The 18,337-nt window shown below is 37.1% G+C and overlaps 1 protein-coding gene across 1 annotated transcript in view; it reads right to left on the bottom strand.

The window, feature by feature from the left end:
* Window positions 1-18,337, bottom strand: part of LOC122812118 (neuropeptide FF receptor 1-like) — a 487,711-nt gene that overhangs the window by 163,174 nt on the left and 306,200 nt on the right. The window contains exon 3 of the mRNA XM_044084404.1: window positions 3,501-3,600. Coding sequence (XP_043940339.1) covers window positions 3,501-3,600 — 100 coding nt within the window. The remainder of the gene's footprint in view (window positions 1-3,500; window positions 3,601-18,337) is intronic.

The raw sequence follows: 18,337 nt of genomic DNA on the forward strand, positions 1-18,337 counted from the left end.
CCAGAAAGAAATAAAGCACTGTGTTTGGTCTAGCTTTCAAACTCTGTCAGCTTGAACTGATAAGACAGCCCCCACAACTACAGGTGTGAGTAACATCACAGAATGACTAGAGCGATAGTATTAATGTATTAAAATGTGATTTCCAGTTGTAGTGTTTTGACATTACAGGCTCCAAAACATTGCACAACACACAGAGAGGAATTTTGGTCGCCAGTAAAAGATAGACACCTAGTTATTAGGTTAGAATGAACAAAAGGTCAGAGGTGGTGTTTAGATACACCATATTGATCACCAGATGTTTAAATAAATGATGATCAGTACACAGATCAATCAAGAAGATATTAGCCTAGGTGATAAAAAATGTTATGATGGCAGACTTTAGAAGCAGACCAGTGCCTTCCTACACTGAAATCAGTAAGAGTGAACAAAGCATTAGTGGTACTAGATTAAGAAGGATTCACTCAATTTTTATGGGAAATTATGGTACTTCTTCTTCCGTCTTTTTCCCGGTTAGGGGTCGCCACAGCGGATCACCTGTCTGCTCATGATTGGCAGTGGAGTTTTACAGTGTCAAGTTGCCAGCCCAACGCCCAACCTTCCACAGAAGGCACACACACTCACATCTAGGGCCAATTTAGAGTGTCCAATCCACCTACAGTATGTCTGTGGGAGGAAACCAGAGCACCCAGTGCAAACCCACACAACCACAGGGAGGACATGCAGACTCCGCACAGAAGGCACCCCAGCCGGGAATCAAACTGGAGAACCTTTTGCTGTGAGGCAGCAATGCTAACCGCTGCACCACCGTGGCCGCCCATGGGAAATTATGGTACTATGAAGTATAAAAAGCTAAATATTTTACTAGATGAGAAGGTTCAAGACTGAAGGATAAAAATGATTAACACCATTCTCAACAAGGATGAGAGAAAGAAGACCCTAGAAGTGAAGGTAGCTCTTGATAACAGTAGCCATGCAACATTTTGTTTCTTCACGAGTAAGGGGCGGTGGGCAACAATCAGTCAAAGGAAAACTTTAGGATTACAGAAAATCAATTATTTTAGTATAAAAACAATTTAGTGAAATGGGACTATGGAGAGAGAGAGAGGTGTTGTGAAACAACATGCTGTGGTTAAAGATAAAAACGTGCACACTATTTGTTGTGGAACAGGGGATAAGAAAAAGCAAGTTAAGAAGAAGAAAAGACCAATGGTGTTTAACTTGGAGTTACTGAAGCAAAAGAAACACACAGAGTGATATAGTTTAGTCAAAAAGGGGAAGGAGAATAGTGAAGGCAGGGAAAAGGCAGATATTCTTATCAAATTACTCACTTCTTTCTGTCTTCTCTAAAAAGAAAGAAATAAAGAAAGAGGAGTTCCAGTTTTGGAGAAAGAAATACAGAAAAAGTGAGTCCCTTCTGATGGACAATCACATACCAGAGGAAGTTGTAGAAATGTTACTCAAGGAGTTAAGGGAACAGAATGTCCAGAGTACTGTCCATAGCACCTAGGATACTAAAGAACTTAGTATGTCTCATAACCTAGTTTTTCATCTAGTCACACAGCTGTGCAAAGGCACCAGAGGCCTGGGGGGGGGGGGGGGGGGTTGCCACAGTATTTTTTCTTTAGGTTTTCAGTTTTCACTTGAGTGGGGTGCCAGATCAGTGAGATATACAAGGTGCCAGAACAACTAACTACTACCCTGTAGAAAAATAATAGTCCTCATTTCCAGGAATTCTTGACTCCAGTTGTTGCAGTAATGATAGGTACTGAAATTATGTACCAAAATCCTTTGAGTCACCCTCTGACAGGAGTCTCATAGGAAAGCAAAAGTGGCTTGGAATAACATGTAAGCTAACTAAATGGGTTGAAGGGTGGCTTATTGTCAGGAAGAAGAAACTGACAAGTGCACTCCAAGATGAGGTTAATGGGGCTCCATAGAAGATGGGTTGTAGATCAGTGCTCTTTACAATTTTTGGAAAGACATCATGAGGCACTAAGGACAACATTGGTATAACTACAAATTGCATTGGGATTGAACAGGCAGTAAAAGAAAGAGACCAGACCAACAAAGTGACCTCAGGAGACTGGCACAGTGGGATGAAAGTGTAAAGTACCTCATCTGGGCTCTGATAATTCCAAAGTGGAATTCTAGCTAGAAGAAATTATACCAAAAAGCAGAGGCTGAGAAAAAGATGTCTGTCTACCAGTGGAAGAAGAGGAGATTCACCATATACCAACAAAGAAAGTTGTAGCCAAGGCAATATGACAGTAAGCTGAATCTTAAGGGGAATAGACCCCAGGAAAAAAAGAAGTTATATTGTCCAAATATGGGTTCCTAGTCAGGCCCAAGGTTGATCACTGTGTTCATTTCTGGTGCTCATACTAGAGTAAGGATATTAAACTAGAAAACCAGGTGCAAAGAAAGGCTATTGGTATAGTAACATGATCTAAAGGGAATGGAGAAAAGCAAATCCAAGGAGAAGCAGCAGAACCTGAATCAATTCCTGCCAGACAATGAACAAGGGAACAGAGACATGATATGGCTACACAAGAGACCTAGAGGACTTTGTGATGGCATACAGCTCAAGAGGAAAGACAGATGAGTGGAAAGAGGGCAACCTTATCATTTTATGAATACAAAATTCAGTCTAGACATTAGAAAGTACTTTTTCATAAAAAGAACAGGGCTAAGTAAAACAGCTTACATCAACAGATGGTGGACTGTAAGATCTGAAAATCCTTCATAAAGGTCTGGGGTAGGTGATGTGCTAAGAGAAAGACAGAGGATGTCTGACAGAAATATCTTAGCTCCATACCTAAAATAAAGTATATAAACAACATGTCTTTTATGTGCTCCCATGACTATATCATATACTTCAGTGTACTGACAGTACTACTGTTGTCTTGTTGTTAAGTTAATAGAAGTATATTAGCAAATACTTAAAAATAGCCACTGATTTAGTTTTCTATGTCTTTTCTCCTTTACTCCTTCCTGACTATCTAAACCCTTGCTTTATCAGCCAATTTCTTCCTCAGTCTTCTCTGGTATGAAGGACACTACAGGAAAGAGGCAAGAGCTGGAAGTTTTGTTGTCTAACCTCGCCTTCTTGTTTTTTTAGATATATATCTTAGAAAGTGGTACTTATAAAGCCATTTCTGAGACATGTGTGCTTCTACATGTGTTAACAATGACTACAGCATTTACATTCTGTTTGACAGAGCCAAGTACATGGCCTGACACATACACTGCATGCTTCAGCACCCAGCTTACACCAGCTGACAGTATCACAGCACACTAAACTGTGTACCTTTATCACAGAAGGAGAGAGCTGCTGTCAGCTTCTCTCTTCCACTGTCCTTTGCTGATTCCCGAGCACTTTGCTCATACTCAAATGCAGGTCACCTAGGTCATTGTCAGGGTTTCATCTCTCTGAACTGGTATTAAACTGATTTTTTTTTTTTACTTAAGTGACCCATGGTTCATATCAGAAGAATACTCACCTGTCAACAGCTATAGCTACCAAGGTGAAAACAGATGCAGACACAGACATCCCCTGGACAAGTCCACTCATTTTGCAAACTGCATTACTGAAGGGCCAACCTAAAAAATATTGGAAAAACAGTTAGTCACAAATAAATATTTATTTATATTTGCTATTATTTTTAATACTTTGTTTTCTAATGATAGTGTATTGTGCCAGCTTGGTCTGTAAATAGTTATATTTATATGCATTTATACAGAAATCAGGTCATGGATGAGACCATAATGAGAACCATATGCTCAAATCATAATAATTATTCTTTGTACAGCCACAATCACCACCTCTTGGCAAGTGCTGTTTATGACATTTTTAGCTTAAAGACCCAAAAGGAAGAGTTTTCTGGATGTTTCTCATTTTCTCTTAATATAAGCTGGAGGACCATACATACTTAGTACAAAGCATCTCAATTTTTGATGAAGCAATAAATTACAATAACTTTTGTGCAAACTAAGATTAAATGAAGCGACAAAACAGCTTATCAGGCTGTTGTCAGGCACTTGGCATTCAGTTGTGTTGCTCACTGGAGAAGCTATCTAGGAACTCACTAGCAAAATGTCTTTCCTTCGAAACTGTTAATTGTTAGAAAATAAAAAAAAAAAAACAATAAGCCTAGCAAAATTATTTGCATATTCCTTTTAAGAGATTTTGAAAAACAAGGAAGAAAAAGAAGCCCTCAGAAGTAACATCTCTTTCTTATCTAGTAGAAGATATTCAAATAAATAACATTTACAAGTGGTCCTTGTATACAATAAAATGTTAGATTTCATCTTGTGTGTGTTAATTCCTAGAAAATATGATACTGTGGTTATCGCTGAATTTCCTACCCTGGCATGCATTTTTGCTGTTTCCTGCCTGCAGGAATAATTTAGTCCAGAACAATATAAAGTAATGGGAAAGAGTAATGACTTTTTACCTGACAGCATTAGTCACTTTCCACTTGAATGGTGCGACATAGAAAAATGCACTAACCTTCAGTTGATGTATACAAAATAAACCCACATGACTTTTCTAATAATAACAAGATTGGAGCTCATTACAGTTGATGGGTTGTGATTTAGAGCAGACACATAAGTTATAAACACATTTAATTTCCTCCGTAAAGGTGCAAAAATCTAGCAACTCCCCAGAAGTGCCATATTATGAGAGAGCTGTGATCCATTATGGACAATCACTATGAATGCATTTGGGACACTCTGGAGATGGTCAGTGGTTTACCAATTCCACTAAACAACCTGATTATATCGTAAAACCTCTCTTCAGTTTCATATACATTGTGTAAAGAAAACCAATACATTCCTTCAGCATCACTCCTAGAAGGAACAAGTCATAAATGGTTCTTTTATTACATCACGTTATAACTATTTTTGAATTTAGTTATAGTTATTTATTATTTATGAGATTAAAAAGGAACAGACATGTTTTACCTTTTTGACAGGTTTTCCCAGCCTACATGAAGAGCCTAAAAGCACCCTTAAAAGTCAGAAAGACTTTAGCACAATGTGGAAGTCTTAACTTGGAAGGCTTCAGCATTGTGCTAAGTCGTTTGAATTCATAGGCCACTCTGCCACTGAGGCTTTCTCTGCACATGGCCTCAACATGGAGATTGCTTTTCCAGGAAAAGTCACTTACTAATGCATCAGCCCAGGGAACTAACCAATGCTAAATAGACAAATGCCCTTTCCTGGAAATGTTACCAGCTCCTGGGAACTAACCAATACTAAACAGATGAATGCTCTTTCCTGGAAATGTTACCAACTCCAGGGAACTAACCAATGCTAAATAGACAAATGCCCTTTCCTGGAAATGTTACCAGTTCCAGGGAGCTAACCAATGCTATATAGACAAATGACCTTTCCTGGAAATGTTACTAGCTCCCGGTTTGATTGCTGGAGTGACTTTATTCTGGGACGTAAAGCAACCACCAGGAAAGCATAACTACTGTTCATAGATAAGTAGTAGGCTAGCTGTCCATATGGACCATTTTAAGTCCAACCAATTTCCATTAGTGATAATCAAATCTTGCATCATTTGTCTATGAGATAAACACCTTAACCATTATACCAACCACAAGTCTGTTTCACTCTTCTTGGAGTACTCAGTTATGATGTGGTGATGGGTGGGTGTTAGTGTGTGTGTGTGTGTGTGTGTGTGTGTGTGTGTGTGTGTGTGTGTGTGTGTGTGTGTGTGTATGTGTCTGCAGGGCATGAATGACACTGAATGAATATGTATGCATGCGTGTTCTTCTGCCTGGATGGTCACACTAGGGAGTTAGGCTAGGCATTCAGAGTCTGGATTTATGTGTGCATGTGTTTGTGTGTGCCTACAAATGAGTGGCTAAGTGTTTCCATTGGGTGATCATTGATGGGTGGCATTTTTGTTGATGAGTGGATGTGGATATGTGTGTAAGGGAATGTCTGTACATGTGCATCTTTGTGTATGCGCTGGGTGAGTGTATGTGCATATTTGTGTATGGATCTGAGTATGTGTGTGTGTGTGTGTGTGTGTGTGTGTGTGTGTGTGTGTGTGTGTGTGTGTGTGTGTGTGTGTGTGTGTGTGTGTGTGTGTGTGTGTGTGTGTGCTTGTGTGCAGATGTGGATATGTGTCTAAGGGAATATGAGTGTGTGTGCGTGCGTGTCTATGTGTGTGCACGTGTGTATGTGTTTGTGAGTGTACATTGGTCTGTGGGTGTGTGTGTTTATGTATGGATGAGTATGTGTGTGCACGAATGGGTCTATTTGCATGCATGTGTGAGTGTGTGTTTTTGTGCATGTGTGTGTGTGTGCGTGTGTGTGTCTGTGTGAGTAGGGGTTGTCATTGCAAACATGATGCATGGCTACTAGGAAGAACACTAACGTAGTCAAGTCTGACAGGACTAGTGTTTGATTCAGAGACACAGAAATGAGTTGATAATATGGTCTTCTCAGCGTAGCCATACATGTCTCTGAATAAAATTTTCTCACCATTGTGCTACCTCACTAACTCACATTCAGCAATCAATGTGAATGATTAGGATTTTATTGAATCCTAGGGCACATTTATTGTTCAGATTATCACAAACATACATATCCTAATAATGTTTTGAATCTGAGATATGTCTTAAACTGAGGCTGAGATTACATATGTTTACAGTCTCATTTTAACACTTATAAGTTCAATTCTCCACCCCCTCACCCACAGACTTGTGACTTTATTGTGTCTGTGGCAGAATATTTCTATGCAATCCTTAGTACTATGTTATTTGGAGCTTTATACTAAGTTTGGCCACCCTTGGCAAATTTGTCTGACTAGGCAAAATATGATTTAAAATATCTTTCATGATATTTCAGTTAAAGAATCAAAGAACACTGCTTAGATTAGAGGTGCAGGGACCCAAATGAGAAGCTGGGACTGGAAGTATTGTTCACCATTCAGAAAAAATATATGAACAGTATGGACCCACCGCCTTTTGGATGACGGGTGCTGTTCAGAGGTAATACCAGTCAAGTGGCAGGAAGCAGCAGGACAGATTAAGATAATCCAGTCTTTTGTAATGGCAACTGGTTATTGGGATATGGATTGTGAAGTCATTGCTGGGAAAGTAGCCACAGCTTATATGCAAGCCTGAATAGTGTCATCTAGATTTAATTGTCTTACTGCTGTATACAACATTAATTATGGAATCAACTTTTTAAATGGGGATGGTCTCAAACTAGATTTCACCCTTGCTAGAGGTCACAGGTGGTGTAAGAAATCTCATAAGCCCCTCACTAGATGTTGTTTAGTTGGAGATTGTACAAGTAAATAAGGGTTTCATTTCAATACAACTATGATTTGCAGGAAGTTAATCTGACTGTTTATGCATCTGCACCTAACAGCTATTTGAAGTATTTGGCCTTTTTAGATACCATGGGCATAGTGTTTATTAGTGTAGTACCTACTGTGTCTGTATCTCGACTGGGAGACTTCAGCACTCATGTAGGGTGTGACATTCTGGGTATGAGACATACCTTTAAGAGTACCAGTAGTATGAAGTTGAGAGTCATATGACTATAAGAGGATGAGCACTTACAAGTAAAGGCTTAATGCGAATGCGGCTCTAAGTATGTGTCCCGTGTATTCTAAGGCATCATTGCCTTGGCATAATGCTTTTACCAACTAGTTTTCTTACTACAGATCTAATGTTATTTAAGATATAGGAATGTATTTAAATTTGTTTTATGTCCATTATGGAACAGACAAAGAAATCTATTTTCTCCAGCTGTGGATTGTTCTTCTGTAGCAGATGCCTTTTATTATATTTTTGAAAACAGTATTTAAGTAAGACCTGGATAATTAAATTTGCTCTTCATTTGCTATTTACACATTTTATTAAAAAAGCCACAGCAATAATTTTATTATTGCACAAATAAATCTGTTAATTAATGTTCACTTGAAAATATGATTTTCCACTTAATACATTAAAGACATATTCAGTTTTTGGTCCAAGGTATCTTCAGTTTTCAGTTCAACATGGTGAGCATTTGAGCACTGATGACTTTAAAACTGCAAGAAATGTATCACATAACTGGGATTCCTGAATTAAAAGGTTTAAGTTGTATCTCATTGTAACTGACTTCAGGACAAGCCAAAATATCATCCAGTGTGCCATGTGTTTTCAAAGTGCAGGCAAGGTAGCCATTAGGTACTTAATACATTCTCTGAAGAGAAGAAGAGGGACTGAAAAGTACTACAGAAAAGTTAATTCAGGCATATTGCAAACAGAAGAACATTCTCTCTGTAAGACAAATACTGTTTTTTAACCAAATTGACACACATGGATGGATATGTATATTAAGAAGCTGTGACACAAGACAAATGACTATAACCTTGACAAGTGGGTGACTCCTTAATCAGAGATAGGTTAGTCATGGTATAAGAAATGCTCACATAAAAGGTAGACTGCAAAGAAAATCTGAAATAGTATCTTAAACAGCCAGAGATGTATGCTGATTGAGGGAATTCTCAAGAGTGCCAGAGTGCCATTAAAATCTGTAAAACTTACACTAAATGAAAAAAGTAAGCACATAAACAGTACAAGTTAAAAATAGATAAATAAATAAATAAATAAATGAAAAACAAAAAATGAAAATGGCCATATGCTATCCACGATGGTGCTTGTTAAAATATTAGTCTAAAAGGAAACAGAACTGTTTGGCAAAAAGATCCCACAGAAGTGGAAACTTCTAGGCTTAGGAATGGCGTGGGGGGGGGGGTAGATGCATGGACTGAGAAGGATAACCAGCCAAAGTTAATTGTCACTTATAATCACAAATCTATTTTGGTGAGGGAATGGAAGATCATAGCACATAGCACAAGGAGTCCCAAAGTCATGGATGCTGAGCCCTTAAGGCAGGCATCTAGCCAAACAAATCTACGTCTAGGTGACTCCATTTTAAGACATATGTACGTATCTCTTACCACGCTGAACAAGGAAAGAGTGAAGGCTAGTTACTTGTCTTGTGTCAGGATCCATCAGATCACACACCCATTCAAGTCATTAAACAACAAGTCCCAGTATAACTCTGTCATAATACAGGTGGGTGTCAAAGGCTTGAGATATATCTTCCTGGACTATATGAACAGTGGTATGATAGAGCTACAGATTATGTGTCCTAGGCAGGTATGAGCCCAGGATTGTGGAACATTCTATCTTCTCTAAGATGATGCTACAGTATGAGCAAAAAATAAATGATTTCAATAATTGTCTTAGTTTTTGGTCTTATTCAAAGGGTATCCAATATCTGTGGAGGATATGATCAACAGGTCACACTGCTTCACCAGGGATGGCCTTCATCTGTCCCCTCTACAGTTTTGATTATTAGCAAATACATTGCACACCCTCATTGTGCTTTTTTTAATAAACCTAATAAACCCACTAATATAATTAAGCAAGCAAAGGAATGTTTGAAGATGTTATTGATCAATTCTAGGAGCATAAACAAAAAACTCCCCTCCTTACAAGCTCTTTTCACCCTGGAAATTGTGGACACATGTTGATGACTGAAACATTGTTTAAAAAGGGCTATAAAACCTTCCACATGTTTAGACCAGCTACTGTTTAGGAGGGGAAAAAGATGGAAGTGTATCAATCTTCATTTGGAAGAGACTCACGTCAAGGCTGGTAAAGCAGTATGATGCACCAGAGCTCTTTTATGTCCAAATAATGATCAGAAAGGTTCTGTACTATATATTAGCTAGCTATAGGACTCCCTCTATGACCAAAGGAAGCTACAATGCCCATCTAAATGGACGAGAATCACTCAGTTTAAACCTAATACCATTTTCCTAGGTTATCTAAACTGTCTAACTATTGAATGGGAAACCTACACCACCAGTAGTGCACAATGAGATTCCTAGACTTTGTCAACACAAATGCCCTGGAACACTTACTCGAAGTACCCATTAGGAGGAACAACATCTTGGATCTTGCCCTTACTAATATGGAGGCATCTTGCACTATCCCTTGCTTATGTTCATCACTTGTTAGGTCTGACCATAAAGCCATTTTCTTAGAACAAAATTAAAACAGAGACCCCTTCCACACAAGGTACCTTTAGAAATTTCTGTAAGACAAACAACCAATTCCTAAATGGTACAATGGGAAGCTTCAAAAACCCACCAAACACAGCTAACTCCAGTGAATATGTAAAAACATAGCCATCAAGCTATACCAGCATGTAAACAGCTGTATACATGCAGCTGAACCCTTTAGGAGGAAGCACAGGATAAACCCCAGAAAAAAACACAGAGAAACCATAATTTCTTCAAGTTTCACAATAGAAAGGCAAATTTTGACCAAATGTGGGTAAAGTAATTCCCAGATACAGCCTTCAACAATGATATAAACAAACAACTCAAAAATTTAATAAAATTCACCAAAGCCAAGTTTGAAGTTAAAACAGCAACCTATGCCAAAGACAATCACAAGGCCCTTTTTAGCTATGTTTGTAATCCCAGATGCACAATGCAGCAATGCACTAATCTGATTTCAAATAATGCTACCTATATTAAGGCTGAAGATACAGTAAATATTCTGGCCAATAAACTCAGCTCAAACTTTTACCCCTTTTCTCCCCCTCCAAATGTCTAATAAGATATTCCTGAAACCATCTCCACTCCAGCTATTACAAAAGACCAAGTCCTAAAAGTGCTATCAAAAGCTAAAAAATACAGCATCAATGGGTCATAAAAATATCCCTGAATACATCTTAAATAGAATGATGCACAACTAAATCACCCCCACCCCAAACAACACTGTTTAACTTCTGCCTCCATAAAAGTTTGGTACCTGGCATATATTCCACAAAAAAAAAAAAAGAAGTACCCGGAAAGGGAATAGAAATCCAAGCAAAGAAAAAAACTGACCAGGAAGCCAAAGACCACACGAAATGAATCCAGCAATGGTAAAATCCATGAATCCAACAATGGTAGAAACCACTCCAATTCACAGTTGCTGCAGAAAGAAACAGTCCTTTGTTGGTAAAACCACTGCAATTCACAGTTAAGCATTTTCATTCAAACATAGACTTCTTCAGAACCCTGGGCACTCCTCTAAACACTGAATTTAAGAGCTGAGAGAAGTAAAACCACACCTCCAAGAACTGTCAATCAACAGACAGGCTGAATAAAGCCAGAGAAAATTGTTAAAGTTGTACATACACCAAAAACATTTCCACTTTAAATCAAGTAAAAATGGCTAAAAACAAATCTGGAATGTAAAAGTACTACATAAAGCCATTACAGCTGTAAACTTTTGCTTAAACTATGTGGTCTTTTCTTTTACGTTCACTAGCAATGGAAATATAGTCATTCAATCCGGGTGGATTTTCTGCATCTAAAGCCAGCTGCCAATACATCTCACAATGTAGAAGTCTGTTTTCCATATCTCAAACAAAGACACCTGCTTCCACCTGTTTAAGCACCAAAAAAGTGAACTTCTTGAAATTGGAGTATGTACAAGTATGTCTAGTCAAAGAACACTTCATGTCATTTTTGGATAGAGTATAATAGTGCTGATATATTTTTGCTGAATGCATTTTTAGTCTTACCAATATAGAAGGCATGGCATGACATACATGCTGCCAAGCAGACTATCCTGCCTGTTCAGCAATTGAACTTATCAGAAATGTTCATACTCCTAATTTTTTTTCATTATGTCATCTTCCAAGCTGGTTCCAAAATAAGTGCATTGATGGCAGCATCCACATTTTGTCATAGTCCATAAGTCACTTTGTCTGGAAACTGTTGGTTTCTCCAATAACCTATTTATGTTAGGCTTGTTCTTAAAGGTGCATGAATGGAAATTGGGAAGATTTTGTTTAAGTTCCTCATCACAATGTAAGATGTCCCAATTTCTCCACACCACTTTTTGGATGTCTTTAGAGTCCAATAAGTAATGTAAAATCAGATTGGTGTAGCAATATGTATCCTTACTTTCATTTGTCTTGTCTTTTAACTTAATATTATCAAGGTTATCCCTAATAATAGGTACATATCTATTGTCTCTGTCTTCCCACACATCTTTCTGAAGATTATCAAGAAGAGTTTCAGGATATCCTCTTTCCAAAAACATAGATCTGAGGGTGTCAAACTGTGATAGACAGTTGTTGTCATCAGATGTCAGGTGAGAAATCCTGATAAGTTGGCTTTTCACAATCCCGTTCTTTTGATGGAAAGGGTGACTGCTGGTATACGACATAACAGAATTACAGAAGGTGAGCTTCCCATAAATCTGTGTGTCCATAACACCAGACTGATCTTTTCTGATGTTGATGGCCAAGTAGTGGATCTTAGCTAGGTCAACATTGTGGGTAAATCTTAAAAAAGTGGTACAAGACTGCAGTTCATCCATAAATGTATCCAACTGTGTCTCTGTAGCTGACCAAAGGATCAGTAAATCATCCAAATAGTGAAAATACCCCACACATTTTTTGAATAAAGGGAGGTTGAACAAAGTCATACGTTTCCATCTCAGCAAAACAATGTTTGCTAAAGTGGGGGTGCATATGGGCCCCATAGCTACACCTTTCATTTGTTTGTAAAATTCCCCATCAAAGGTCAAAAAGTAAATTTTTTAATTAAAGAAAATGAGAAATGTATGGTAGAATATAAAGATGAGACTGCAAAATTAGTAGAGTCTGTTACAGAAGATCTGACTTTCATAAATGCAAATCCAGTTTAACCTGGTGTTTCAACAGATTTACAAGAAGTCGGTGCATACTAAGAACAGGAAGGACAAGAAGCTGCTTGGGGATGACACTGAGTATTGTAATAGACCATGTATCCCAAGCCATCCTACACTGGTCGAACCTAGTTGAATAATTAGATAAGCTATTCGGACAACCTTGTAGACAGCAATAAAGTACAAAAGTCACTTTAGAGGAGGTACCCCTGAGAAGGTTGGAGATGATAGCCAACTGAAAACACTGACCCATTCCTGCCTGATAAGATCAAGGGGCTGTTGGAATAGGAGGAACCAGGGATACCCAGCCAAGAAACAATAAACATCAGCAACAGCTTTTTTTCTTCACATCCATGTACAGGTACAGTGAATATTACTTTTTTGTTTGGTTTCAATATTAAAACTTTTCTGACTTAAACATAGGCCCTGAACACCATAAGCTTTTCCTTAAAAGATTTAATTTTATACCAGCATCCCAGGCCAACATGGTGGACATTGTAGTTGATTTAAAACTTTGTACACATAAACTCAATTTTCATGTACTGTTTGAATTTGATTCCTCTGTGAATGAGTTTAAGAGAAGGAGTTTGGCTAGCCCCTCACTGCACCTTGTCATGCAATTTCTTGAAATGTCTTGTTTGAAAGAAATTAGAGAACTATTCAATGGAAAGAACAGGAAGAAATGTTATAATCTTTCAAAGGCTGATAGGGATATTCTAAATAGTATCATTAACGATAAGAACATCAGGTGCATGAAACCTGATAAGGGAGGGGGATTAGTTATTATGGACTGGATGGACTATACAAGTAGAATATATAGATTGTTGAATGATGAGGAGATGTACTGTATGGTCTCTATTAACAAGATTAATTTTGCTTACAGGGCAATGAAAGTGTTCTTGGGTGAACTATTTTTTGGCACTATATCTCAAGGCTTGTACAATTATCTTTTAGTGCAAAAACAATAATTCTGAAGATTTTTATCATCCCAAAGATTCACTCAAATGTGCTGGATCCACCCATACATTCTATTGGTGATGCCAGTAGTTCAATCACAAAGCCAATGGCTAAGTTCATATACTGCAAGTTGAAACATCTTGTTCGAGGTTTTCCACACATTGTCCATGGACTCCTGGTATTGCTTGGAGTTGCTTAGGGGCAAGTCTATTATCAATGAATATATGTTTATTACAATTGATGTGAATAATCTATATATGGTTATTCCACATGACATCAGTCTGGAGTACTTTGATGAAGGTTTACTAAATGTGTCCACTTTTGCAAGAAAGTCCTGCTATATTGTGCAGCTTTTAAACAAAGGGATTGCATCTAGATCTAAAGTTGTCACTGTCCCTCTTTACTCAGCTGTCATTAGACGAATCATTAAGTATAATACACCGTTTTGCATGTATCTGTCCAGGCACATGTAACAAATGGAATGCTCACAGAGATACATTACTAAAAGGTTACAAGGCCCAATTCATATGTCCTATGCGGACAAGCTCAAAGCTCTGTCACTGTACTTGGTATCCTACAAGCTGCTAAGTGATGACTTATGTCTAGAATACAGTTCATCCCCTGATCTATCACTGATGGATCTGCTGCTCATCAACAAGTCAAATGGCATCAGAAATACTTTGTCTAGGGCTCTAAACCTCTTCTGCAGCATTGGCAGAATGGTTTGGAAGAAAAGGTATATCTTGCAGATTCCCCATCCACATAAAACAAAGCTCATCCCCGTCAATAATCAAGCAAAACTTGGATCTATGGATGGGTAATAGATCATTTACTCCAGGACTTCACCCTGTACTACTAATGGACAGAGGCAGTTCTTAAATTCTTTATCTCATGCATAGGTGCCCTCAAATTTTGTATGGTATGATCCTAGTTATTCTCAACAGGGATAATATAAAATTATTAAGCGTGAGACAGGTAAAATCAATCTAACACTAAATGGGATAGGATTAATTCAAGCACCAAAAGGGAAATTGTCTAGGTTTAAAATGGCCCACAAGGGTAACTAGCCTAGTACCTACCTATGAGCCTATTAACTGACCATAATGCCAGAACCACATATATACTGCAGAAATTCATAAAAGAATTATAGAGGATAGTTGTGTACATCAAATTTAACCTCCAAGGTAATCAAATGAAGAAACACAAGGGTAAAGCATTCTGTTTATTCCAAGTAGGACTATATTAGGTTAGACTACAAAATTAATATTATGTCTTAAGGTTTATTTCTCCTATTCAAAGACAGATATCATCCCACTGGTCTATAGAAGAGGTTGTGCAGTTTCCTGGGGATGCATAATTATTTTTTAGTAATATAATATTGAAGAAGACAGATATATCTAGGAGTTATAAGGGAAAAGAATGATGACATGCTGTTTTATTTTAATGTTGGAGAGATTAAACCAGTTAACTGGTTGTGAAAAATAACATGGTGAACCTTGTACAATGATTTAAACTATCTAATACTTGCAAGGACATATGAATATTGTTTAAGAGTATTTAGAATATCAGTAGTAGACTACATTATAATGTATAATGAACAGAGAATGGCACATAGTAGGGCCTGATGTATGTGTCCTAGTATGAAGATAACAGGGTGAAGCTCTATTTATGTCTATAGCTGCTAATAACACTAATCTTATTATCATGTGATTACTATTATTTGCATTACTATTTTTCACAAAGGTGATCATATTTTAATGTTTCTTCAGCTGTTCATTTGACAGAATGTATGGAATACTAAGTTGTTTTTTTATTTAATTGCTTGTATCTTATAATAAAAACATTTAATGACAAGATAAAATCAGATAAAAGGAAGTGCTCCAAGTGAAGGACTCTGGCTACTGGCATGATGAAGTACAATATGAAGCTAAAAATTAAGTTTGTGAAATGTATGTGGACGTATTAAACATTTTATGTGAATGTGTTTTAAAAGTAAGAGGGGACAACAGCAAAATATTGCTAGTGTAATCAAAGGTAGACATGCTTTTGAGTGTAGAAGAGGTGTAGTTGTGATTAACTTGTGAAGCAGGCTTCTCAGAAAAGAGTTGTGTCATATAATGTCTAGCAATAAGGTACTGAATGAATTCAAGACCAGTTTTCAGGAAGTCTAAAATAAGAAATTCTGTATAACTAGATGATGGAATATAATATAATATAATATAATATAATATAATATAATATAATATAACATAACATAACATAATATAATATAATATAATATAATATAATATAATATAATACAATACAACATAACATCATAATATAATATAATATAATATAATATAATATAATATAATATAATATAATATAATATAATAGCCTAGTCTAGATTCAAAATATTGTCTCTTCCTTGTAAATAAAATAAGATAAAATAAGTATACATGCATATTACTATCATATTCTAGGCAGAGACTAAAGCCTCTGGGGTAAATATTGTTGAGCTCTGTACAAGAATAAGGTTTACAAGCAACTGTTTCAAGTTATACCTCTGCAGTCTTAGTTTAAGCAACTTAGCATATTAGGCAAAGTTCCTTAGATGGCTATCAGCATACAAATCAGGAATTTTTACAGATTAAAGTAGATGTGGCAAGCTCGGAGCTGTGCACATTTAATAAATCCTTGGGACTAATGATTTCTGGGCCTACCTTTTGGGATCTCATCAGCACTAGAAGTGTTTCACTGTATAGTGGTTAACATAACTGAGGGACTAGAAAGTAATGGGAATATTATTAATTGCATTCTAACTGTGAGTGCTATAAAGCAAGAGTGTGACAGGATCCTAATTAAGCTGGTAGAGAGGCCGAGGTTACAATGCATGAAAGAAAACAAGGTATATTATCACAATGGAGTTAACTCCTTGAAGTACATAAATCTTTTAATTAGTGCTGATGGGTTACAGATGAAGCTACAGTTGAAGTGCATGATATAATGAACAGGAAAAATCCTATGACAAACTGTTATTAATGTAATTTTTTAGGGGAGAACAATACATGTCTAGGTTTATACCATACTCACAATATATAACTGTAGTTTTACTTTAACTGTTTGAGCATGATTCAGAGTGGACTTGGTCAGAGGATCACACTAGAAACTTTCAAGTATTAAGCAGGCTAATGACTTGTGCAACAGTTTTAAAGCATTATGATGCATCCTTTCCAACTGCATTGCAATTAGATAGAAGGCAAAATGTGCAAAGATTAGCAGTACTGCAGAAGTACAGGCCTATTTCCTGGGCTATGAGAGCTTTGCCAGATACACATACCAAATACATAGTCTTTGGTTGCAATACATTTTCAAAGTATGTTTATGGGAAACATTTTACATTTGAGTTAACTACAAATATGTCTGGATAAAAAATAAATAGATTACAGAGAATCCTACTCCTCAAAATTATGATGTGGGAGTACAGTACAAACCAGGAAAGGTGGCACTCATTGCTGAAATGTTGAGCTGAATCTATATGAAGAAATGCAAAGAGGAGCTGCTAGGAATTTATAATTGAGAAACTACAAGAACTAGGAGCTACAGGAGGAGGTGCAACTGTTACCTGAAGCTATAATATCTGAATTGTCATACAGTGTCATACAAGTTCATCCACAAAGTAAGTCATGTTATATATTCAGAGATGAATTAGCTTGCAAGCAGTATCTCTTGTTTAAAGGTGATAAAGTTACCATTCTATCTCAATTTAGAAAGCCACATGGTGCTGATGGTACATGAATGCCACCAAGGAATACTGAAATGTAAAGAGAGAGCCAGAAATATCACCCACTGGACCAACACATTGATGCAAACAGAAGACATGGTGCAAAAATGCAATCTTAATGTCATGCATATGAATCAAAACAGAAAATAAGTGTGAATTCCAGATGAATTCTTCCAACACCACTATGGTTAAAGATAAAAACTGATTTATTCTAATATAATAACTCCTATTTTCTAGTATGTACGCTGTCCGGTTCGATTCTCAGCTAGAGCATCTTCTGCGTGGAGACATGCGTGAATGGGCATACCTTCGTTGAAGGTTGTGCATCAGGGCTGGCAACTCGGCACGGAAAAATCAACTGCCAATCATTAGCGGACCAGAGTTCCGCTGTGGCGACCCCTAACCGGGAAAAGCCGAAAGACACAACAACATTGATGACTGATGTAAATATCTAGTGTTATTCAGCTTAAAGATAGTACATCAACTGTACTGATCCATATGCTCAGATCAATATTTGCAAGTTATTGTATACCAGAACAAGATAAGTCAGGCTGTGAATCTCAATAAGTTATATCAAGCCCATGGTATATTCTTTCTTATGGGTAAATTGTGCATACAATTCAAATTGCAAAGAGTATTTTCAGGAAAATCAACACATCAAGCCTAAGGGATTACTAATTAGCATTATCAAATTCCAGAAGTATACACTGCAGTGGTATACTTCTGGAATTTGATAATGCTAAATAGCAGTTTCTTATGCCATTTTCACTACTGGTACTAAAATAGAAAATACCAGCAGCATACTGTATACAGAGAAGACAAATGAAGCCTAATCCATTCTAAGACAAAGATGCATATAATTTGTTAATAAAAA

This window comes from Protopterus annectens, chromosome 9.part0 (genome assembly GCF_019279795.1).
Source record: "Protopterus annectens isolate FY-2018-M chromosome 9.part0, PAN1.0, whole genome shotgun sequence".
Lineage (NCBI taxonomy): Eukaryota > Metazoa > Chordata > Ceratodontiformes > Protopteridae > Protopterus > Protopterus annectens.